This window comes from Ailuropoda melanoleuca, chromosome 8 (genome assembly GCF_002007445.2).
Source record: "Ailuropoda melanoleuca isolate Jingjing chromosome 8, ASM200744v2, whole genome shotgun sequence".
NCBI classification, from domain to species: Eukaryota; Metazoa; Chordata; class Mammalia; order Carnivora; family Ursidae; genus Ailuropoda; species Ailuropoda melanoleuca.
The window spans coordinates 52,525,278-52,550,020 of NC_048225.1; the positions used below are offsets into that span (position 1 = coordinate 52,525,278).

A 24,743-nucleotide genomic window follows, 5' to 3' on the forward strand; every position below is an offset into this window, starting at 1 on the left:
AAGAAGACACAAATAACTAAAATGGGAAATGAAAATGGGGACGTTATTGCTGTCCTTGCAGAAATAAGAGGATTATAAGAATATTATGAACAACTGTACACCAACAAATAAAATTACCTAAATGGAATGGACAAATTCCTAGAAACACACAAGTTATCTGAACTGACTTAGGAAAAAATAGAAAATCTCAACAGATCTATGTAACAAGAAAAGAAATTGAATCAATAATCAAAAACTTCTCAACAAAGAAAAGTCAAGGACTAGATGGCTTCACTAGTGAATTCTAACCAAATATTTAAAGAATTAAAACTAATCCTTCTCAATCTCTTCCAAAAAATAAGAGGGAACACTTCTTAACTCATTTTATGAGGCATTACCCTAATACCAAAGGCAGCTAAAGACATTACCAGAAAATTACAGACCAATATTCCTCATGAACATAGATGCAAGAATCCTTAACAAAACACTAGCAAATTGAATACAACAGCACATTAAAAGGATTATATACTGTAACCAAGTGGGACTCATAAAAGGAATGTAAGAGTGGTTCAACATAAGAAAGTCAATCAATTTACATTTTATAGAACAAGGGGAAAAACCCATACAATCACTTCAATTGATGCACAAAAAGCATTTCTCAAAACCCAACACTCTTTCATAATAAAAACACTGAGGAATAGCTTCCAGTTCTCTCTCTGACCTTAAATGTTACCACGCCCTCCCTCGCCATTCATCTGACCCTATCTCACTATTTTTCTTTCTTTTCTTTTTCCTATTCTTTGAATATGCCAGGCACAGATCTCAGGGCCTTTGTACTTGCTGTCCCCTCCACACTGAACACTCTTTCTGCAGACATCAGCCTGGCTGATTCCCTCACTATCAATTCAACTTCTCAGTGAGAACTTCCCTGTCTATTCCATATAACATTTAACACCCACAGATCCTATAATTTCATATTCTCCTTCCCCACTTTTTTGTTCTAATTATCATAAGATACCATTTATTTTTAATTTATATTTATAGCCCATTTAGAATGTAAGCTACATAGCACAGGTTGTTTTATTTTTCCATTATTTTGTTCACTGCTATATCCCTAGTGGTTAGAACAGTGCCTGGGTCATAATAACTGCTCAATATTTATTCAATGATTTAATTAATTAATCCATATATGGTAGAGGTCAAAATGATAGCACAGATGATAGACCCTGGTGAACTCTACCATGCAAGGAAATAGCAGTTGATCCTGTGGAGAACCAAACAGGGTGCTACTGACTTGAACATGAAGGTGAATCTTAATCAAGATTATCAATGATCTCACTAAACTCTTTCTAACAAACTTTAATACTAAGCCTTCATATTCAAGGGAAGAGAAAAAAAAATCCAGAAAGCTCAGCACCTCTTACTTCAGGCTGAAAGAATTTAGAATGACTCCTCAGAATACTGTATTTCAAGGACTCTCCCAGAGGCACACTGTGAGAAATTGAAAATAATTCACAGCAGATAACCCATTGTAAGTGCTAAGTAAACATGTACTTCTCCCCAAATGCTAGAGGAACCCAGCAGCAGGGTGGGATGAGTTCCCCTTGAACACATCTAGGCAGTGTTGGTGAAGGATGTGGTTTTCAAGCTAGGCTTTGAGGAATGAGTGAGTCTTTCAAATACAGAGCATGAACTGTATGTGTGATGGGGGAGACAGGCAGTAGGTTGGGGTAGTGAAATGGGTTATGAATCTAGAGATGTAGACTGAAGCTTTGGCTAAGACCCTTGAATGCCAGACTCATACTACAGTATTGGGGAACCAGTGAAGACCTTTGAGAAAAAGACATAAGGAGATGAGTCTGGCATCAAAAAAAGAAAGGTCAAATATATTTTTCTGTTCTAATGAACCAATATAACTCCAAATTATTTTGTGTATGTATTAATTCATTTTGCCAGGTTCAATGGCTTAAAACTTTTCGTGACTTCTTGTTGTTCTAAGAATAAAACCTCAAACCTTCATCATAACCTACAATATCTCCATATAGGTCTGTCTCTACTTTCTGCTCCCAGGCTTGCTGCCTTCACTCGCTCTGTTGCTGTCACACTGGCCTACTCAAAGTTCCCCTCTCCCAAACCCCTCCTACCACAGGGCTTTCACAGCTGCTATCCTTCTGCCTGGACAGCTGTCGCCCATCCTTTTTACCTAGTTAAATCATTTTCCTTCAGATTAAGGATTCCTTTCTGAGCAAAACTCCCCAACCTCTTATACACTATCATGGCACTACTTATTTTTCCATCATAGCACTTAGCAACGAATATATTTAGTTGCGATCTTTGATTCATGTATCTCCTTCTAGGCTGAAGTTCCATGAGGGTAGGGACTTCTTTATCCCCAACTACTGCACATAGAAAATGCCCAATACCTATCTGTTGGAAGGAAAAGAAAAAGTCAGGACATTTGAAGTGTCAATTAGATAACACAGTAATATAAACCATTCCATCTTGCGCTATCCAAAGTCTCTAAGAGCTTGTCCAAGCCTACATGGCTTGTCAGGATTCAAACCTAGCCTTGATTTTTTTTTTTTTTCCTTAAGTAAGTGCCATGTTTTCAGTTACAGTCTGTGTTAGCAAGGAAGAGGTAAGAAAGCAGAGCAAGACTTCTCACAAGTACAAATCTGATCCCATGGTGTTTCAATCCTTTTTTCAATATATAGGTCATCAAGCCTCACTTACTTAAAAGACTTATAAACCTGTAAGCAGAGGCTGCAGACTGTTTTCTCACTCTCTTTTCTTGGAAAGGCCTTGCTTATATGGTGCTTTTTCATTCTACTTCCTTTTATCTGGGATTCGTGACACATAATTGAACTCAAAAAACAATCTTGTGTGTGAGCACCTCTGTGTGAAGGCACCTAAGACCAACAAAGACCATTATGTTATTGGGCAACATCAAGTTCCTCTGTCTTTCCAAAGGCCAATCCCGTGTTTGGTGGCACACACACATTCCTATATAGAAAGTAGCAACTTGGAGATCAGCATGATGCCTATGAGCATATAATCTATGCGTTTTGGTATTTCATTGGGTGTCTGAGCCCTCGTTTTCTACTTATAAAGTGGGAGTGGTATAAATACTAGACTTAAAAAATACAGCACCTAACTTTGTGCCTGGCATTTTTACATGCACTATTTCATCCAGTCTTCACAATAATCCCATGGGGGTCAGAAACACTTTGTATTATGGGGAATGGGACTTGCTCGAGTTCATATGATCCATTAACAGAGGAGCCTGGGGCTCAAATCCAGACCACTTGGCCATTATTTCCTTTGTACTATGTCTTCTATCCTAGCAGGTCATTGAGAGAACCTCACAAAGAAATGTATTTAAAAGTGTTTTCAATTATAAAGATCTATACAGTTTTAAGAATGTTAAGCAATTTGTTACATTAGAGAGGAAGAAGTAAAACATGATTAAGGTTTTAAGGGTGATGAATTAATTACTAGAGAACAGGTTACTTTTCTTTTAAGAGTGGTATTATTGCCTGTACTTTGAAAGTTCTCAATTTAAATAATAAAACGGAAAATCATTCAATTTAAAAATGGGTAAAGGACATTTCTCCAAAGATCTATGAATGGCCAATAAGCAGATGAAAAGATTCTTATCGTCAGCCATCAGGGAAATGTAAATCAGAACCACAATGAGGTACCACTTCACACACTAAGGTGGATACAATTTTCAAAAATAATAAAAACAAAAAACAAATAATAACAAGCACTGGTGAAGATATAGAAAAAGTGGAACTGTCCTATACTGCTGTAAAATGTGCAGTCACTGTAGAAAAGAGTTTGGTAGTTTCTCAAATCATTAAACTTAACTGTAGGACCCAGCAATTACACTCCTAGATATATACCAAAGAGAACTGAAAACATATATAAAAACTGTACACAAATGTTCACAGCAGCATTATTCATAATAGCCAAACGTAGAAACAACCCCAATGTCCATCAACCAATGAATGTATAAATAAAAGGCGGTATATCCATGCAATGGAATATTACTGAACCATAAAAAGGACTGAAGGACTGAAACATGCTACAACCTTGAAAATACTATGCCAAATGAAAGAAGCCAGTCACGGAAGACCACATATTATATGATTCCATTTATATGAAATGTCCAGAGTAGGCAAATCCATAGAGACAGAAGCAATTTAGTGGTTGCCTGGGGATGGGGTGGTGGGATGAGTTTCAAGGTAACAGCTAAGGGGTACACGGTTTCTTTTTAGGGTTATGCAAATGTTCTAAAATTGGCTGTAGTGATGGCTGCCCAACTCTGTAAATATAGTGAAAACCACTGAACTGTACACTTTAAATGGGTGAATTGTACGGCATGTGAATTTCAATAAATATTTTTTTAAGTTCTCTAAGTTCAGCATAAACTGCATTCTGCAATACAAAGCCTTTATCAAAGTTTACTTTAAACCAAATGGATTTTCCTTATCACTGCTTCTAACAGTTGTTAGGACTCTAGTTTAAATTCTGTAATATTTGCAGCATAATCTCTGAATATCTTTCATAAGGACTGAATTAAAATTACATTTAATTTATGGACTTCTACGAATACAAATAGATCTAATGCTAATAAGACTTTCAGTAAAAGGATACCTGGAGATCCATATACAGCATCACCATCCATCCACTTAATCAAGAAACCTAAGAGTCACTCACTCATGTTTCCTCCTTCCTTCAGCCCTGGCATCCATTCCATCAGCAGGAAGCTCTGTTTGTAAACTCTGTAAGGGTAGGATTTTCTGTTTATTTACTGTGGAATCCCTGGTGCTTAGAACAGTACCTGACACGCAGAAGATGTTTAAATGATATTTGTTGAATAAACAAAAGAATTCATGCTCTCCTTGAAAGTAATACCTTTGAAAGAAAAGAAAAATGTTAAATCCCTCACTTGATAATTTGTTAATATATACACACTAATTTTTAAAAGTAAAGCTTGTGGAGTTTCATCTGCCATTCCAGTTGCTGAAAACATATTAAGGCTAAATTCTCAAAGGGACACAGGTATGCTATGCTATCAGAGTATGTGGAAGTAGGACATAATAACTTTATTCAAGTTTGCTCTTGTTACCTGACCCATGAATATTTAAAAGATATTTTATTTTGTAAAAACTTACATCTGTAAGTAATGGACTGACCATAACAGAGGGCTTAACCTTGAATACATGGTTAGGCTTAGGGGCCCACAAACCCCTAAGATTGTAAAATCTAACATGTATATTGGCATGTGTGTCTTTTTGGGGAGAGTTCATAGTGTGATCAGATTTTCAAAGAAGCCTATGACTGGAGAGGTTAAAAAGTTACTTAACTAGAAACAATCACAAAGTCTTTTAAACATGAATTTGTACAATAAAATAAAATCCAACAGCCCCATCTATGGGTAAGTCGTTCTCGCTCAGGAGAAATGATGGCGACTACCAGAGGTCAGTGCATCTTATAAATGCTTGTGTTTAAATCTTCAGTGTCACTCTAGTGGGAATTTATTAATTATAATATCACAGTTTTTTTTCTAGATATAGATGCAAAAATTAGGAGACTGTTGATGAAATCTACTTACAGTACTTCAGCACCAAAAAATTGGGCAGTTATGCTGATATATGTATGTACAGTTCAACATTTGTCAGTCTTAAAATGCTTATTTATAGTGAAATCTATATAAAACCGTTAAAAACTTTTCTATTTACATTTTTTTAAAAATGAAAAGAATTGCTTCCTTTGCCACAACTTGTCAAAACTGACCGTTACCCTCCCACCCTCTTACCCCTCATCTACTTGTGACAGACAGTGATCACAAGACCCAAACATATTGCTTAAACAAACTGTGTCCTAAAAAGGCAGAATGCTTAAAAACATTACATTTAGAACTGTAAATGAATTTCTATACATTTCAAAGGGGGTTAAACAAAAGTATGTAAAAGTTATCTTCAAAGTCTCAGTCCAACATGAATGTGCAATTTCAATGTTAAGATAGCATTATATGAATAATTTTTCCTGAACATAGCTGAACATTTCCTTTGGGCCCGAAAATGTTTCTTTTCCTCTCCTTCACAATGAAACATTTTCTCTTAAGTTTTCTTAAAGGAGCAGGGAGGGGGTGGGAGGTGGAAAGGGCAGGCAATCCTGGTTTACAGGAAATCTGTCAGAAAGAATATGGCCTGCTTTGAAATGTTTACATTTAAATAAATAGAAGGCAAGTGTGCTGCCTAGAGCACAAAGGAACAACAACACAATAAATTAGCATACAATTGGTGAGAATGTACAAGCCACCCAAAAAGCACTTCCCACTGGTTAGGGATCTGATTTCCACCATCTAACAAGGATTCTCTAATGCCAGTATTTTTCTAGTTATTTTATAAACTATAAACTGAGCAAATGTAAAATGTTAACCAATTCAACACTTCCAGGGATTTTCAAAAACATACAAGGTTTTTAAAAAAACTGTTCCTGACACACCATTTCAAAATACAAACTATTCACATTCTCCTTTTCTGATGGTGTTTTGCTCAGTAGAAATCAGCTGAGGAACATTCACAGGAAAAGTCTCTTTCCACTGCATGACATACTTTTCCATCAGCCGTGGTCCAACAGAGAAAGAATATCAGGTCTTCTGTCACTGCAGATGTGTATCTTTTTCTTTTTTCTTTCTTTCTTTTTTTTTCTTTTAAAAAAAAAAAAAGTACATTCCCCTGTGAGTTTTATCTTGTTTTAAAATGCTGCTCCTGCAGCAGTTCTTGTTGAAACACTGCGATTCTGGGGTCCACAGCCTAAGCATGGGCAAAGTGCTCTCTTTAGACATCAAAAATCAAGGGCTTCCCTGGACACTTGGTAACCAAGTAGGTTTTAAAGTGCACTCCTGTTTCCAAAACACTTAGGACCGTTCGGCAGAACTCTGAGAGGGGCTAGGCTCGGTTCCATCCTCTGTGCTACTGTCTATGTCTTGCTCCATTGCTGTCTCATCATCATCCAGCTGCTGGCTAGTGAAGTTGTTTAGCTCAAGAAGCCCACTGGGCTCTACGACCACGTTGGAACTGGAGTGACAAGGAATAGCGTACTGGGGAATGGCCTGGAAGAGAAGACACAGGAGAGAGGCTTTATGGTAAGAAAAAGAAACAAGAGGATTTCCCCAACACTAAGAAAGGAAACAAGGAAACTGACATTCAATGGACAACTACTACACGCCAGGCACTGTGCTAGGTGCTTTCACACATGATATTCTGCTAAATCCCCACAACAACAGTGTAAGAAAAATGTTACTCCCATTTTACAAATGAGGAAACTAAGAGTGTAAGTGACTTAATCAAGGTCACACAGTTGGTCAAAGTTAAAGTCCGAGGATTCAAGCTCAAGTCTTCTAACGAGTTAAAGTGATCTTTCTACTTCCTGATGGCACCTCTTCTAGTAAGGGAGGCTGAAGTCTGTGCCTAATTCAAGAGAGAGACTTTAAAGGGCATTTTCATTTGACCATTAAACAAATTTTAAATGTGAATGTAGTCAGATTTCACTCATTATTATCTGCAAGATACATGATTAATTTGCTGATACCACAATATCTTTTAAACCCTTCAGTAACCCTGGTAGTTCAAAGGGGAAGTTATTTATTTGGGTTACATACTGATACTTTCTTAAGAGGACAAAACCGTTTTTAAAAACAATAAAAATATGAGTAGACAAACATATTATGGCCATATTGCCTTGTCAGGTTCTTCTTTCTCATCTTTAACGGACACTTCTCTAAAAGGTCTATCAATTCACATCATACCCCTGCTTAAAGTTCTACAACTGTTTCCTATCGTAATTATAAAATCAAACTTCTTATCATGGCTCCAGGCTTATGCCAAACACACTGTTACCCTGGACCTTTGCACTAGCTCTTCCCCTCTGCCTGGAATACTTTTTCTCCAAATCCCTGCATGGTTGGTTCCATCCTGTCATCTCCATTTTAGCTCAAATGCTTAGAGTAAAACGTTTCGAGAAGCCTTCCTTCTATGACCATGAAACTAGATCACTGGGTAGGTCCCACCCCTACCTCTATTACATTGTTACTTTTTCTTCACTGCATTTATCACGTTTAAATTTTTTTTCTCACCCTTAGAATGTAAGCTCCATGACAGTATTTATCAGAGCACAGATCTTGATTATCTTTTTTCATTGCTAGATGCCCAGAGCTCTGAACAGGGCATGTCACGCATTAGATGCTCAATAAACACTTGCCAAATGAATTCACCTATCTTTAACATTAAAAGTCCTAGGGCAAGGGGCGCCTGGGTGGCACAGCGGTTAAGCGTCTGCCTTCGGCTCAGGGCGTGATCCCGGCGTTATGGGATCAAGCCCCACATCAGGCTCCTCCTCTATGGGCCTGCTTCTTCCTCTCCCACTCCCCCTGCTTGTGTTCCCTCTCTTGCTGGCTGTCTCTATCTCTGTCAAATAAGTAAAATCTTAAAAAAAAAAAAAAGTCCTAGGGCAAAATTGAGTATTAGGAAATACACCTGACCAAAGCAGTCTTCTACTGCCAGTAGGGGGGCGGGGGATGGGGAGAGGGATATAAATATGATTTTAACACTATAAAGAAAATATTGCAAGATGCCAAGGCACTGAAATCTAGAGTAGTGCAGTTCTCTGTTGTTTTCCCCCACTCTGTTTCATATAGCTGATCACTGTGAAAAAGTCTCAGGAGGGGTCAGGAGACCTAGATTCTAGTTCAACTCTGGCTCAGACTTGCTGTGGACCTCCGAACAAGTCATTTCACCTCATTGAGCTTTAATCTCATGTAAAATAAGATAGAGAAGATATACTCTAAAGATCCTCAAGGTTCTAAAATCCTATGAGTTCCACATATATAGACTCCTTCAGAACAGAAGATATATTTGTTTTGTTTACACTTCTAGTCTGCACCTAGCACAGCGCCTAGAACAGAGGTTAAATAATACATGTGGTATGAATGAATGAATGAATGAACAAATGAATGAAATAAAGATTATCTGTCTACAAGAACAATGCTTTTCATTCAAAGCATTTATTATTAAACATGTTGAAGTCTTTTAAAACATTTTTCAAGGAATCAAAGCACTTCTGCAACCTTCTTTCCTTCATCCCCATACTGTTTTACTGAATCCGTAAAATCAGTACTTCCTGTCAAAGCTAAGTGTAACTAGTAAGATCTGAAAATATCCTAACAATATATTCATGATGATTATAACAAGAGCTATAGTTACTGAGTGTTCCTCTGTGTCAGACACTTAACTAGCTATATTCCATACAGCTTCCCATGAAATCTCAAAACAACCCTGTGAGGCAACCATTATGGTCTCCATTTCACAGGGAATGAAATGGAGGTGCAGAGGTGAACTCTGCTGCTCCAAACCACAAGGCTGGGAAGGAGGAATACAGGTGAGACTCAAATCCAGATGTTTCTGACTCCGAAAGCTCAGTTCCTAACCACCACACTGTCCTTCCCTCTGACATGGCCATCTAGCACATAGTATACACCAGAAAGTTGTGTGTTCTGTAGAGAGCCAACTCATTAGCTACTATCCTTGATACAGGAAGTAAAGTAATTTTCAGCCCTGTTCATAAAGTGCAGAAAATAATTTTCAAAGCTATCCCCAATTATTTCAATTTAGTGAGTATACCAATTTAAACTTTCAGGAGCCACAGTACATTTTAGTAAACTAGTTAACAGCTACCATTCACTGGGCAATCACCAAGAGCCAGGTACTGTGCTAGGTGCTTCACCTCAATTTTGTGTAAGCCTCCCATCAATCATGTAAAGTAGGCATTCCTTATTCCCATTTTACTGATGAGGAAACTAAAGCACAGTGAGGTTAAACAGCCCTGCCTAAAGTCATACAGTGAGTGGCAAAGCTAGGAACTCATTCTTTTTCCACCTCTTTGGGGGGTTGGAGGGGGACACCAACGAATCCCTCTGTTAAGAATTACTTAATTTGCTAATAATTGTTTTTACAGAGGAACAAATCATTTAATAATTCAATGGTCAGTTCTATTTGCCTTTCAGCATTTTCCCCATACTTATTATATTTGGCTGAATATTGGTCAATTTGCATTCTCTCATAGCCTGGCATCACGGAAAAGGGAAAGTTTACCGCAGAAACTTCCAAGTCACATAACAGTGAATCTATGGTAAACCCTAATTATCCACATTTCAATGAATCCAAATTCTCCATTAACTAAAATGTGCTGTTCTGATAACCTTCCAAGCTATCTATCGGCATAGCCAAAAAAATGACAAGTGTCAAGAAAACAACCAGAAACACTGCAAGGAGAAAGGGAAATAAAACACAACTTCTAAAGGCTAGTTTGGACTCAGTAATTCTTTGGTCTTGATCTATTATGCATGATGACAGATGAGTTTTAGAATGAAGGGAATGTGAGGCATAGAGGATCTACTGCCAATGAATAATTCATTATGTTCACTAGCCTGTACTTACCAAGGCAGGACAGTAACCATTACAAGATTTTTCAACAATGATTGAAATAAAAAGCAAAGCTTTATGGTTAATCCCAAATTAAATATAAAATTAAATTATGTAGAAACATTTCTTACAACATGTTTCTCCAGATACTGCAGTTAATTAAGATTTAATTGTCCTGAAAACTATAAATTTAGATCAAGATAAAGGACTGTGTTTTTCCAAGGCAAGGATCCCTGAAATTAACTTGAAATAAAAGTGCAATCCAGTTATATCCCAGGAGTTTTTGAGCAAAGACCGGGGAGTTTGACCCCATCCAGCTGCTGATTTTCTGGGTTGACTTACTGAGTTAACATTGGCAAGCATGTCCTGTATCTATAAATTGAGCTGACATATGGGCTCGGGGCTCTTGACTGCCTCTAAGGGGTGCTGTATGGTAACATCCACCCATTTTCTAGGATTCTCTTCCAGAAAATATAAATTTGTATATTTGCAATAGGTATTAAACCAAATTTTTCAAATGCCATCTCAAAAATAATCGCTATATCTTTTGCCATCTTGGCTTGACTCTTCCTGAGACATGCCCAATCACGCCAAACCCACAACCCCCAAGATGCCCAATACTTCTCATGTTCCTTCCAATTCTTACCTGGATGATAATTTCTGCTGGGCTCTCTTCAGCTTTCTTTTGGCCTACATTCTGAATACGCATGAACTGGCCTGTCGTAGGCACTCCTGGTGCATCGATTTTCCTTGTCGTTAAGGGAGGGCCAGCAGCAGATGGACTTGAACAGGACTCTCTACATTTCTGTTGCTGGGGAGTGGAATTCGCCAAGCCTGCCACCACCACGTGGGTGGAAGGTAATGATCCTGCTTCCCCAGTGAGCACACTAGTGGCAAGAGCCTTCTTTGGGGGATCCACTACCATATGCTCTACATTTGTATCAATCTGAGCTTCCATCAAAGACATTTTCAAAATGTCTGACACTGCTGTCTTCTCAGAGGCCTGAATGGGAGATATGCTTGTAACTGGTGATGTCAGCTTAGGCACAGAACTGCCACCAGTTATCTTTGTAACTGTGGGAGGCTGGCGCCCCTCAAAAGTTATCTTTGTAACAGAGGATCCTTGGGTTATAATTGGCTGCTCCACCTGAAAACAAATTGGGGTTGTGTGTGTTATAGCTACATCTCTTTGAGAAAACCTATCCAACACCCCAGATAATATGGCAAAAGAAACATTCGTGCGGTACACTAGGAAGACATTCTGAATGAAGCTTGGTGTTTTAAAAGAGGGCTCGATGGGAAAGTATCTGGTTATTTTTAAGAAACCTAGGGAAAGAGGAGGGGTAAAAAGAACCTTCATCTAGCCAGCCAAGGTTCATAGCAGTAAAGGAAAAAAAAAAATCACAGCAGCCTTGTTTTCCTTTGGGATTTATATCCCTACACAGTATACCTTCAACCCGTTACCAAATTATTTACATCATCTTCAGTTTTTAAAAATAAAAAGGATTTTCAATTTCTTGCTTCAAAATACATCTATACAAATATATTCTCTATATATGTATTTATAATACACACATACACACATATACATCACTGCAAAGCCACTGATTTTCCCTAATATAATTTTTCTTTCGAATATCCAGATAATTCCTCTGCAATCTAGAAGATAAATCTAGAAGGTAAATTTATTAACTAGATGATGATGATGTAAACTACAAAGGAAGATGTTCAATGAAGCTCCTTAAAAGATTGTAGTTTACTTAGCATTACTGCCATAGATATGAGAACTTACAAGCATGGAAAAAAAAATACTGCATACCTTAAAAATACAAATAATTTAGGATCTTGCTTCTATGCACTGCTGATCAATGCTGAAGTGATTTCATTAAAAACTGCCTGGAAAATCAAGTTCTGTGTGCTATGTTTTTTTTTTCTTCCTATATTAATGCGTGCATTTCTTCCCTAATGTCAACCTTCTGATGGGATAAAGTAATACCAGCATAAATGAGGCTTTTGGGTTTCCTCTTGCCAGGAGAAAGCACTGCTAATCACGATAGGGTCGTGATGATCTCATTTTTTCCGTGAACAGAGAAGTTTAACTTTGCATGCTACCAATATTCCGTTACCTGGCTTGCCGGCTGTTTCTCTGATGCGGCTGGGAGCGGCATTTGGCTCTGGGGGGTTTGGGGTTGCACGTAGATTTTTGGTTGGTTCGGAGCCTGCTGCAGTTTAGGGAGCTGCTGCGTGGTTTTCACTGCGAGCACCTGTACTACAGTTTGCGGGGACTGTGCCATTAAGGTAGGAAGCTGCCTGTCTTTGGCCACCATAGGATGCTGTGTGTGCTGTACATCTGGCTTGGGCTGTGCTTGTTCTTGCTGGAGAGGGGTGAGTTTTTGATGCCTGATGGAAAGCTGGGGCATTTGCGGGAGTTTGTGCTGGAGCTGGTCTGCCTGCAGGTGGATGGTCTGCTTCTGTTTAGTCTGGAAGCACTGCAGAGTTTTCACTTGCAGCTGAGTCTGTTCCAGCTGGGGCTGGCTAAGTTTCTGCTGCTTAGCTGACTGTGACTGAGTCAGAGCAGATCGGTAAAACAGACCTGTCTGAGGGTCTAAAGTGTCCATCTCTTCAACCTCGCCCTCCTCAGTTCCAAGCTCCTCGCTGTGTTTGGTAAAAGCGGTGTGACTGCTTAATGCCTAAGTAAAAAAGGCACAAAGTAAGAATGAAATAAGAAAAACACCTATATTGCTACATTTTCCTCACACTGGAAAAGACTTGGTTATGAGATTCATTCAAAAATTTTCAGAAGGAAGAGCCTAAAAGACCAAGAAACTCAAGTTTTCTAAATCTAAACGGGCCTTTAGATTGAGACACTTTTAATTTCAACTCTTAGACATTAAGTACTGCAAAAACTGGTACACCCACTTCTGTAAGAAAAGTCCTCGAGGGCCCAGAATGTATAGGTAGGAGGAATAAGGTTGCCCTGCAAGCACAGCCCAACACAGAAAAGGAAAAGGCCCCCTGGCTCAGGACACACCTCTCTTGCCTGGTCATCAGAGATACTGACTCATCCAAAGAAAAGAGCACAGCAACCCAGGAATGAGGTGTCCAGAGAAAAGCCAAGGTTCAGAGAAGCCCACGTTGGCCGTGTGTATGTCCAATGCTGTCCAGAAGGGAGGAGTCACTGTCTGAGGGACATGCCCATCTGGGTCCCCACAGAGGGCCTCTCTGCTCAGAGTGGAAATGGTTCATCGGGCTTCACCAAGGCCTGTGTGAACAACCCTCCGCACTAATCGTCCTCGCCCCTTTGGTCATATTCTGGGCCCACCGAGCAACAGTTTCCCAGAGACTCGGCTGCCAGGAGGGAAGGAGACTGGGGAGGGGACGAGAGCACTCCTGTCCGTGGAAGGGAGATTGTTCTGTGTCGGTTCTAACAGTGATGGGAGGAGGCATTGATCTTGAGGGACATGGCTAGGGCCAGCCTGTTTGACCTCTCTGGGGGTCCTGAGAAAGCTCAATGTCAGGACCTGCCAGCATCCAGGCTGAGATCTGATACTTAGCTAAACTTTGGGCACCTGGCTTTCCTCAGTGACACAAAATCCACCTCAACCCCATCCTTCCCACTTCCTTGTCATGCTATTCCTTCATTCTAAACTTTAAAGCTTTGAGATTCAATTGATACCCTCCCTATCTCATAATGACCTTGCACATACAGGTTTTTCATGCAACAATTTTTTTATTGCCATTCAGGTTAGTCTGCTTACAATTAGGATCAACTGCTACCACTCAAATGATGGTGATTTATGTGACAACCAATGATAAGTCACACTTAAATCTGGCACCTATGATATCACTTTGTGTAGAGGCAGGATGCTTTGGGTTTAAATCCTGGCTCTGCCACCCAGAATAAGATACTTCTGTAAGCATGAGTTTCCTCATTTGTAAGAGGGATAATACACCAACCTTGCAGGATCATAGTGAGAATTAAACAAATTAATGTATTTAAAGCTCAAAGCACAGTATCTGACACAAAATCAACTTATCAATGTAGTCTTTTCTTTTCCCCATTACCCCTGGTACCAGATTTTGTTTTGTATTAACTCATTCTCCTTCCTCACTGAATCTCTTCCTCCTTAATTGGTCACATATAATAAAAGAAGTCAGATATTTATACCTACTTATAAATAATGTTTCTTATGAGAATTCATTCTAAAAGTGAAATACCTACAAACAGCTAAACAAGCCAACTTCTATTTCATTTAAAAATCTCACCTCAGTGGTAAATGCTTCCATAACAATGTAGATGAAAGAGTGACCAATTCTGAAGTCATACATTCATCTAGATAGTTCCACACTTTTGAAATGTTCCAATTTTACAGAAGATCCATAAACACTGTTTCTTAATTCCTTTCCAGTGTTAAGATTCTCAATTCATTCCCTCTACTCAGTCCTCACAGATGAAAGAACTACACAAATGCTCTTCAATTCAGTTATTTCCTCTGTTATAATCGATGAAACTAAACCTTATTTCAGGAAGGAGGCAGTTACAGAAGGTAAGAAGAGAAAGAAGAGATACAACCTGCTGCATAATGTGGGTGATTGCTCCAGGGGAAGATGCCGGGATGGACTTCACCACCACTGAAGTCTGTGTTGCAGTCTGTGACTGAGCCACATGCTGGAGCAGGGTCCGCTGGGGCTGGGAGGGCTGTTGGGGCTGGGAGCGATGGCTGACTGAAAATAGAGGAGGTGATGATATTTCTCCAGAAATCACCACAGCATCTGTAACCAGTAGTCATTTTAAACAAATGTCTGTGAGATTGCATCACAGAGAGAATGTGTGGTACTGTGAACTAGGAGGCAGAAGACCAGAGTCTGCCCATCTATGAGCTGTGTGACTCTGAGAAAGTCACTTATCTTCTCTGAGACTCTGTGTTCTCATCTGTAAAATGGGAATAACAGAGCTATTATAAGGATGAGATGAGAAATGCAGAAGCACCGTGAAAACTATTATCACAAAGGAGGAACACACCCCTTAAAGTTATATCCTCCTGCGAGCTGTATTTAATTTCTCCAACAACCTTCACCCCATTAAGGTAACAAAACAATTATAAATTTCTATAATCAAATCCCAGACTAATATCTTTAAGGATACTAAGGTAATACTTTAATTTCTTGGTCCCAGTTCCAAATGCAATACAAAATCTAAAGAATGCTTTTTACATGAGGTGACACTGTCTTGCAGCCTTACAGTTCCTAAAGATGTAAGAGGTCAAGATGATACTGCACAGAGAATTGGACCAAGACTCGCACCTGGATTCTGTCCCACTCTGCCACCAACCAGCTATGTGAATTTGAACAGGTCATTTAAATTCTACAAGTCTCTAAACCTTTAGAGGTTTTATTTTTGTTTGTTTGATCTTTGGTTTTTTAAAATAGGATAATAAAAGAATTTTTCTACCTAGAAGAGGATCAAATGAAGTAAAAGACTGAAAATGGTCCTTAAATTGTTAAGTCTTATAAAGTAAACAAAAGAATAGAAAAATCACAAATTTTGCTCGTCTGACATACATGGGTGAGAATACAGTGTAACAGGGAAACAACCCCATTTCTTATTCTCTCACTACAAAGTAGGTCCAAAGGAATAAACTATACATTTATATATCAGTGCAATAGATGTAAAACGATACGTCTACATTGATACGTCTCTTACCAGCCTCACCTTCAACGTTTTAAAGAGTAAAACATTCACCACTTCTTACTCTACAGAGCCTTTTAAATGCTTATGGTTACTGGGAAATGAGCTTTTTGAATCAAGAACACAGTGAAACAAATATGTAAGATTAGCAAAGTATTTTGAGAGTATCAAAATTCTCTAAACAACCCATGATTCTAATGCTCAAATATCTCCAACTGCAATTTCAAGTAGTCCCATATTCAAGTGGTTCCATGTTTAGAAAAGTCATACTGGGGGGCGCCTGGGTGGCACAGCAGTTAAGCGTCTGCCTTCTGCTCAGGGAGTGATCCCGGCGTTATGGGATCGAGCCCCACATCAGGCTCCTCCGCTATGGGCCTGCTTCTTCCTCTCCCACTCCCCCTGCTTGTGTTCCCTCTCTCGCTGGCTGTCTCTATCTCTGTCGAATAAATAAAATCTTTAAAAAATAAAAATAAAAAAATACAAAAAAGAGAAAAAAAAAAAAGAAAAGTCATAGTGGAATGTCCAAGGAGAAGACAATCACTACAGAAATCAATGTCAAAGTACCACCTAGGTATTGTAAGTACAGAACTAAAACTATCCAGTGAAATATAAACAAGCTTTATTTATTTTTATAACTCATTCTGTCTATATTCACAAACACAGGTTTTCTACTGTTGCTTAAACATATGCCTACATGTGATATAACAGATTACAGGCAGCATCACTGGTATAAATGTATTGCAGTATCTTACTGAATTTCACAGTATGCTTTCTATGCACATTTTAGATTATATGAGTTAATAAAATCTTCCATACATGCTCAACCAAACTGAAAAAAAAGTGTTGATATTAAAACAACTATTGAAATCATTTATAATGTGACAGAGGAGAAAAAACAAATCATACTAATATTGAAATTAAACAAATAAATTAATAAAGTTTTTTACTGATAGAAGCATCATCGGAAATGAATGACATTTGAAAAATAAACAAATAATTTTTCATGAAATTACCAGATTATATGGAACATTTCCACTGCCCATACTAATCTTCGTAATTATGACATTAAATTTTTTATTAAGAAAGGAAATGGATTTAATAGAAGATCAACTAAAATCATTTAAGAATAATCCTCAGTGTGCAGGAAAGTCAGAGAAAACTAACACCTACTGTAGGATAATATAAGAGATCAGGGCCAGGAAGCTGGATTTGAAGTCAAAGAAATGCTTAATGTGGCTGAGGATATGATGGGGAAGAGATTATGGAAGGAGGTCAGAGAGTGAACATTCAGAAAACAGCTGAAATGACCTTATCTGGGCTATATCAACAGCATAAAACAGTCACTTATTTCTTTAAACAGCTCTTATTTTTTCCAATGTCAAACTGATCATTTCTGAGAAAGAATCCCACTATCCTGTGAAAGGAAAGTCTCCTTTTCACTGAGCGGAGCTTACCTTTCCTCTACCAGATCAGAGTAGAGCGCATCCATTTAAGTGGTTCCCCCCAAAACAATGATCTTTTACCTTCAGTTATACTACAAATGGATGCACACCACTTACCTAGAAGGGGAAAAGCAACCTCTGTCCCCTCATCAGTGCGTTCTGAAAAGGATAAGTAAGGGAAGAAATCATAGGTCTTTTCCTCTATTTACCATTTGATAATTTAGTCTATCCCCAGAGGTTAATACTGATTTCCCCAACATACTGCCCTCTGCTTTATTTAGCTTTCTGCTAAATACCTCTAAAGAAAGAAGCTAGATGGCTTTCTATAGTCTTTAACTGGATTTTTTCCTTCTGGCAATTTTAACCCATTAATCTTTAAAAGTATCTCTTAAAATGATACCAAAGAATTCCTTTTCCGCTGTGGTATTTTTTACAGCCTCTGTAACTTTATGTTTTCTTTTAATCACTGCTTAAGAAAACTTAAGACAAGTGTTCTTGACATACTGCCTTATAAGTCATTTCTCCTAACCCCTAATTATTCACATTACTATCCTCTGAACTATTTCAAATCTCAAGGTAATGAAGTGTCCAAGCCTTCAGAAAGCAGTGTTTCTGGTGTGGTCTCACCAGAATATGAGAGAAAGAATCTATTATCCTTCCCACTCCACTTTTCTATCTATGCCATTCAAAAATCTCATTAGTGTTTTACTCCCAGACCACATTTTAAACAAATACCTAATTTGCTTTCCATCAGAACTCCTAAGTATTTACATGGATTTCAAGTTTTCCACATTTTTTTTCTTTACTTTAAAAAAGTATTGGGGGGCGCCTGGGTGGCACAGCGGTTAAGCGTCTGCCTTCTGCTCAGGGTGTGATCCCGGCGTTATGGGATCGAGCCCCACATCAGGCTCCTCTGCTATGAGCCTGCTTCTTCCTCTCCCACTCCCCCTGCTTGTGTTCCCTCTCTCGCTGGCTGTCTCTATCTCTGTCAAATAAATAGATAAAATCTTTTTAAAAAAATAAAAATAAAAATAAATAAGTATTGGGTTTTATACCTTCTTTTTCCCTTGACCCAACTCCCCTCCCCTACAACTAAAAAACTCAGATACATCAAAATATTTATTCTTATATGAAAGGTATTTTATCCTCTCTACAACCGTCACCCTATATTCACATACATCATTTATGGCCAACTTGCAATTGTTTATTATTCGCAGTTTGCAACAACCAATTGATTTTTCCCCCTCGTCATTAAAGATCGGGTAAGTCCCAAGGACAAAGTGAATTTGCTCTCAGAGCAAACTGGAAAAGATCTAGAAATATAAAAACTATATTCTCCCCCGAACAACCATCCCATCAAATCCAGAAAGGTAGCTCTCCTACCTTAATACTACTTTTTACAAGGACACCTACCAGTAGTGATGTATTCAGCAACTAGTTCTGACTCTACCACAGCAATGGATGGACTCTCAGGAGAATGTCTCTTTTCCTGGGTCATCTGAATAGGCACTGCCATCTGACTCAAGTCAATAGTGGGTTGTCTTGGTTTAGATTCCATTTTTTCCTTTACTGCATAAAAAAGTCAGGGGAAAAGTTAACTTTTATTACAGACAAGTATCAAAACCAGAGTTGTCCATGGGAATCATGAGCCAGACCTCTGGGGTGCCACACTGGCAGTGACTAAGGAGACAGTGAATTGAAAAGAAAAAAGCAGACTGCTATGTATGGTTGTAGAATGCACAACTTGTGCAACCATACCCAGCAGCCTAGCAAGAAGAACTCATATGCATTCAGACTAAAATTCCCCCCTACTATGACTAGGTCAAACAATCTGTTTCCCTTGTACACACTCCTCTTAGAACATTTCGTTTACCCTTCTTCAAGGTAGTCCCTGGTATTCTTGAGTTCACCAACCTGAAAATAAAAGGTGAATAAGCAGTATACACCATGATTTGCTCTAGGGCATACCTACCCAGAAAAGCACAATACAATGACCGGTTTAATTTGATCTATTAAAAATTCAAGATAATCTTCAAAGAAATTTACCAAGTCTTCAACGACTCTTAAAGAATAAAAATTTTCAGTGTTAGGAAAAAACAACCTCCCTGTTCCTACAAAAATGTTTTATGGAACGGTCTGGAAACAAGAATGGGTTCCATGGATAAATTTACTTTCTATTTTACCACATTTTCTATAAAATCTACTCATTTGGTTTCCACCCTCTATAAGACATTAATGGAAATGGCTGAGTATGTCAAAGACAAGGAGCTGAGGAAGTGCCTAAGGCCAAAAATAACACCAATAGAAAGATTGACCAAAGATATTAAATGCTAGTATTCTTTGGCTAGTGTAAAGTGGATGTTACAACAAATAGTTACCAGTAATTAAGTCCACTGAATGATCATTCAATCATTCCCATGAAGTATAATGTGACAAAATCAAGCTAATCATTTAAACAAAGAAAGCAAAAACAAAATCAAAATAATACCACAATCACCCCACAAGTAGAGAGGACACTGAATTAGGAATCGAAAGACATGGAGTTTCACTCTGCCACTAGCCAACTGGGTAACCTCTATGGATCTCAGTTTATGCATAAAATGAAAGGGTTGGATGAGATCATTGTTAAGGTCTCTTAAGTACCCTAACAATCTTTGACTTATTATAACAGGAAAGTCAGTATAACTGACACAGGTTTTGCCTAGAGTTTGTTGAAGATATTTAAGTAACCAGAAATACTGAGAGGATCTTGTTAAATGAGGCTGGCTTCACATGGAAGCTCAAGTGGTTAACTTATACAATGAAATATAAAGATAAAACAAATTAGAATGCTAGGAAGGGCCATTAATGGTGTTTTATGTCCAGAAAGCTGCCCCACCAGTATCAAGGAGGATGGCAGGGACCCTTCGATCTGCCTCCTACTATTCTTACATAGAACTAGCAGCTATACTACATCTATCCTTGTGCTTAGAAATGACAGAAACTACTGCCTTCTGGTGACAAGAGGCTACAGGATTGCCCTTTTAAGCAGGAGACAGAAAAGAAAGAGTTCTGCCATTTTTTTTTCCCCTGACTAGTCCTTCAGTACTCCTGGGCACATCTTATTGAAACTGACAAGTAAACAGACTGCAGCAATGATTATAGACCAGTCCAGAGGGGGGGAAATGTGCTCAAATAATAACAAGAAAATATAACAGTGGTAGTATTTTAGCACAACCCATCTCTAGAGAAAACATGCTTCATTCAATTGAGCATGTGAATTCATACCTGTTGTCTGTTGGAGTTCTAACAGAGCTTTGATTGTTGAAGTAGCTGATTGTGATTCACTGGATACATCCTGATAAATTATGGTGGGGCTAGTCTCCATTGCAATCTCATGTTCTGACCAATCCTGACGCCGGGAAGCAATTACATGAACTACAGGCTGGGAATCTGTTTTATATTAGTTAAAAAAAAAAAACCCTATAAACAAAGTTTCTCTTAAAAAAAAAAACAAAACAATTTTTTACTGCACACTTCATGCTTTATCTCCCCAAGAAGACTGTAAGCCCCCAGAGGGCATAGTATCTTTTGTGTCTGTATTCACTTACTCATTCACTCGTATACACTGATTCAACAAACTAGGCACCTATATGCAGAGTCTATATTGGCACTGAGGATGTGAAGGAGGAGCTTACGGAATAATCAGAGGATGCTCAAGAAGCACACGATCTGGCTGGGGAGACAGACATGTAAGAAGACAAATTACCATTCAATGTGATAATTGCTATAATAAATAGGTGTGCATTTGTGTAAGTAGATGCATGTTTGTGTATAAGAAAGAAATGCTGTAGGAGTCTTATCTTCCCCAGTGCACCTGAAAATGTGTTCTGTATAACAACCTCAGCACCCAGCCAACACTTACTGGACGGCTGAATTACTGAAAAGAAATCCTGTCCACCAACAAGGATGGACAGATGATCTAGAAGCAGGACGATATAATAGGACACATTTAACATTTGGAGTTCAAAGTCTTAGGTCACAGCCCCAGCCGTATCAATTATTCGTAAGTTGAGTCTTTGGGTTTTAGAGCCATCATTTCTAAAATGACAATGATAAAATTACCTCTCTGCCTAACAGGATTTCTGAGGATATGGTGAAATAATATATGTAAAAGAGCTCCATAAACTGTGAAGGACAGTAGAAGCGTTACTGTTGTTATGTCCTAAAAGTTCTTGATTCTGAGACTCTTCATTAGTTTCAAAATGAATTACAGCCCTAACTCAAGGCTTATTATATTTATGCTATGAAGGTAGGCATGTAAATACTAAATGTGCATCAAAACAAGCAACAAATTATTGAGTTTTCCATCTACAGAATAAGCAGATTGGACTAGATTATTGTTAAGTTCCTAAACTCCTTTGTCAGGACACCACACAGGACAAGATCCCCACTCCCAAGTTTAAATTACAATGGAGGAGACATAAAATAAACATACATATAGCTTTGTATTCTTGGGTAAAATCAAACTACTGGGGGAAACAAGACAAATGCATGGAAAGAAAAAGACTGCTTTGATTTGGATTAGTCAGTGAAAGCATTACAGAAGAATGAGAAGAATTCATGTAGCCCCCCCGAAAAAACAAGAATTCAATATAAGTTCAACCTTGTTTGAACCTTATATTTTTAAAAACCACAAAGTTGTCCAAAAAGGTTGGGGAGGTGAAATGACTCTTAAACAAACAAACAAACCAGCCTTCCCAAAGAAAACAAAATCGATATACAATAGATCTAGAATTTTTAATTACCATTAACAAACTGTATCCCCTGTTCCCCAAACACCAGGTAGAATATACAACACACCAGGGATGTATAATTTCCATTAAACTTCTCCCCAAATTCTAGAAGACTGTGGGACACTATCCTGCAATACCAAATGTCATGTGATGCATATTACAGTTTTTCTTTACTTGTTGTAAGTAGACAAATAGAACTTACACTTAAGAAAATTAATTTTATTAGGAAATAATTCTTTTTATAAAACCTAAGTTCTCACATTTAAGAAATTCTCATGGTGATGTAATTACCCCTTTGGGTAGGTGAGAGGACTCATAGCAAAGAATGACTGCAACCCAATTCTGTAATATTCACTAATATCCAGAAAAAAGCAAGGATTGCATTTGCAGAGAGTTGAGGTAGAAAGAGACTAAAAAAAGAAAACAAATTTCCACATGGGAGCACCTACTGGAGACATCACCCTAAATAACATTATCCTGTAGGATAGAGCTCCTTCACTCTTTCTGCCCATACTCAGAGAGCAGCTGATCACCACACAGTATCACTGCAGCCACCCCAACAGCTCTGACAAAGAATGAAACTGTGAACCCACATGTAAAAATCAATCCTTGAGTGATTTTCCTCTTTACTTTGGCTTTTATGCTTAGACTAGATAAATCTATTGCCTATTAAGTCTGATCCTGAGGTTAGAATGCAACAACTGAGACATCAGGAGCCTGATCGCACAGTACCGTTTGATTATGAAGTGTATATCCCTCTAGACTTCCCTCTCTCTCTTGAGGATGGTGGCCTGGTAACCCTCATATATCTTTCCCCACACATCACTTAACAAATATTTACTGGACATCTACTACATGTTAGGTACCAGAAATACACATTGTACTGTTAAATGCAAAGGCAGATCAGGCATCCCTATGGAAGAATGTCTCCTGTGACTTTACCATAAAAGGCCGATATTGTACTTTCATGAAACAGTTAAGACCTCTCAGCTGGCAGGGATCTAAAAGTTCATTTAATGCCATCACGAATCCTATGCTAAAATCTTCACAATATCCCCACCAATCCAGGAACACCACCACCAGAGAACTCACTATTTTCTAAGATAGTTTCCATTTCTGCAGTTATGACAATCAGAAAGTGTTCTTACATGGAATGAAAACGGGGCTTCCTGTGACTTCTACACAATGGTTCTAGTTTCCATCCATGTATCCACAAAGACCAACTCTATTCCCTCTTCCATGTCACAGTCCTCAAGAAAACTGACAGCTCCCAATGTCCCCAACCCAATCCTCATCTTCTCTTCTCCATAAAAAATATCCTGTTTCCACCAACCTTTTCTCACATAAAATGATTCCCAGATGCCTTATCATCTAAACCACCCCTTTTACACTAAACCTAAAATGTCTATGTCCCTTCTTTGATGTAACATGTACATTCCCTCTGAAGTATTGTCATAAAGCCCAAGGCCTTCACGGTACTTAACTGCCTAGATAGCATCACTTAAAATGTCTCAGAGAACATTAGTTCCTCAATATGTTCTGCAAAATAAGGGTCCTACGGTCAAAAAAGTTGGGGGAACATTTTACATTATATACTCTACTCTTCATCTTTCACAATATATATTAACACATAATAGCTCTGAAAAGTTCTGCAGTACGCATGTTTTGCTTAACTTGGATTTATTCCCCACCATCACTATGATCTACCAAGATCATAAAGCTTCTGGAAGAATCATCCTAGAAACCAACTGGTGGCCTCCTTAAAGCAAGGTCTTTACAGGATGCATTTTTGTATCTGCCTCATACCTTGTTCCATCTTAAATCCCTACCGTTGGTTTTCTCTCCTTGCTCTCTTCCATTTCACTTCACGTAATCTTATATTCTACCTAATCTACCTTAAACCTACTGGAAATAAAATATAAATAAAGAAATCTTTAATATTTCTCTTTTTAAAAAACTTGGGGGCGCCTGGCTGGCTCAGTTGGTGGACATGTGATTCTTGATCTCAGGGTTGTGAGTTTGAGCCCCATATTGGGTGTAGAGATTACTTAAAAATAATATCTTAAAAAAAAAATCACAGGAGTTCTTTTTAACTCTTCTCGCAAGTTTTTTGTAAGCTTGAAATTACATTAAATGGAAAAGTTACCAAAGGTGGGAGAGAGGCAAAAACTACAAAAGAAATATAAAGGAAAAATGAACTGCTATGTAGTGCTTACATTCTGAATGGTATGACCCTCATATACTTTGAAAGCCAGCATGATCTTAGACTGACCAAAATCTTCACCCCTTTCCCTTTAAATCATAGCATATATATCTCCAGTCATTGTGAGAATGCACTACAGAGCTATACAAAGATATGGGGGGG

The 24,743-nt window shown here is 38.3% G+C and overlaps 1 protein-coding gene across 8 annotated transcripts in view; it reads right to left on the reverse strand.

The window, feature by feature from the left end:
• Positions 1-752: 752 nt before the first annotated feature.
• The window catches only part of EMSY (EMSY transcriptional repressor, BRCA2 interacting), an 88,189-nt gene continuing 64,198 nt past the window's right edge, over positions 753-24,743 (reverse strand). For 4 of the 8 annotated variants that reach the window (XM_019795358.2, XM_002915294.4, XM_011219822.3 and 1 more), the window contains 7 exons: positions 20,871-21,035; positions 19,017-19,172; positions 17,721-17,762; positions 15,046-15,197; positions 12,599-13,162; positions 11,119-11,619; positions 753-7,105 (listed from right to left, as the gene is read on the reverse strand). In XM_019795358.2, the coding sequence (XP_019650917.1) occupies positions 6,911-7,105; positions 11,119-11,619; positions 12,599-13,162; positions 15,046-15,197; positions 17,721-17,762; positions 19,017-19,172; positions 20,871-21,035 (1,775 nt within the window). In that variant the 3' untranslated portion in view covers positions 753-6,910. The remainder of the gene's footprint in view (positions 7,106-11,118; positions 11,620-12,598; positions 13,163-15,045; positions 15,198-17,720; positions 17,763-19,016; positions 19,173-20,870; positions 21,036-24,743) is intronic. The other 4 variants (XM_011219824.3, XM_011219821.3, XM_011219823.3 and 1 more) reach the window with 3 other exon arrangements.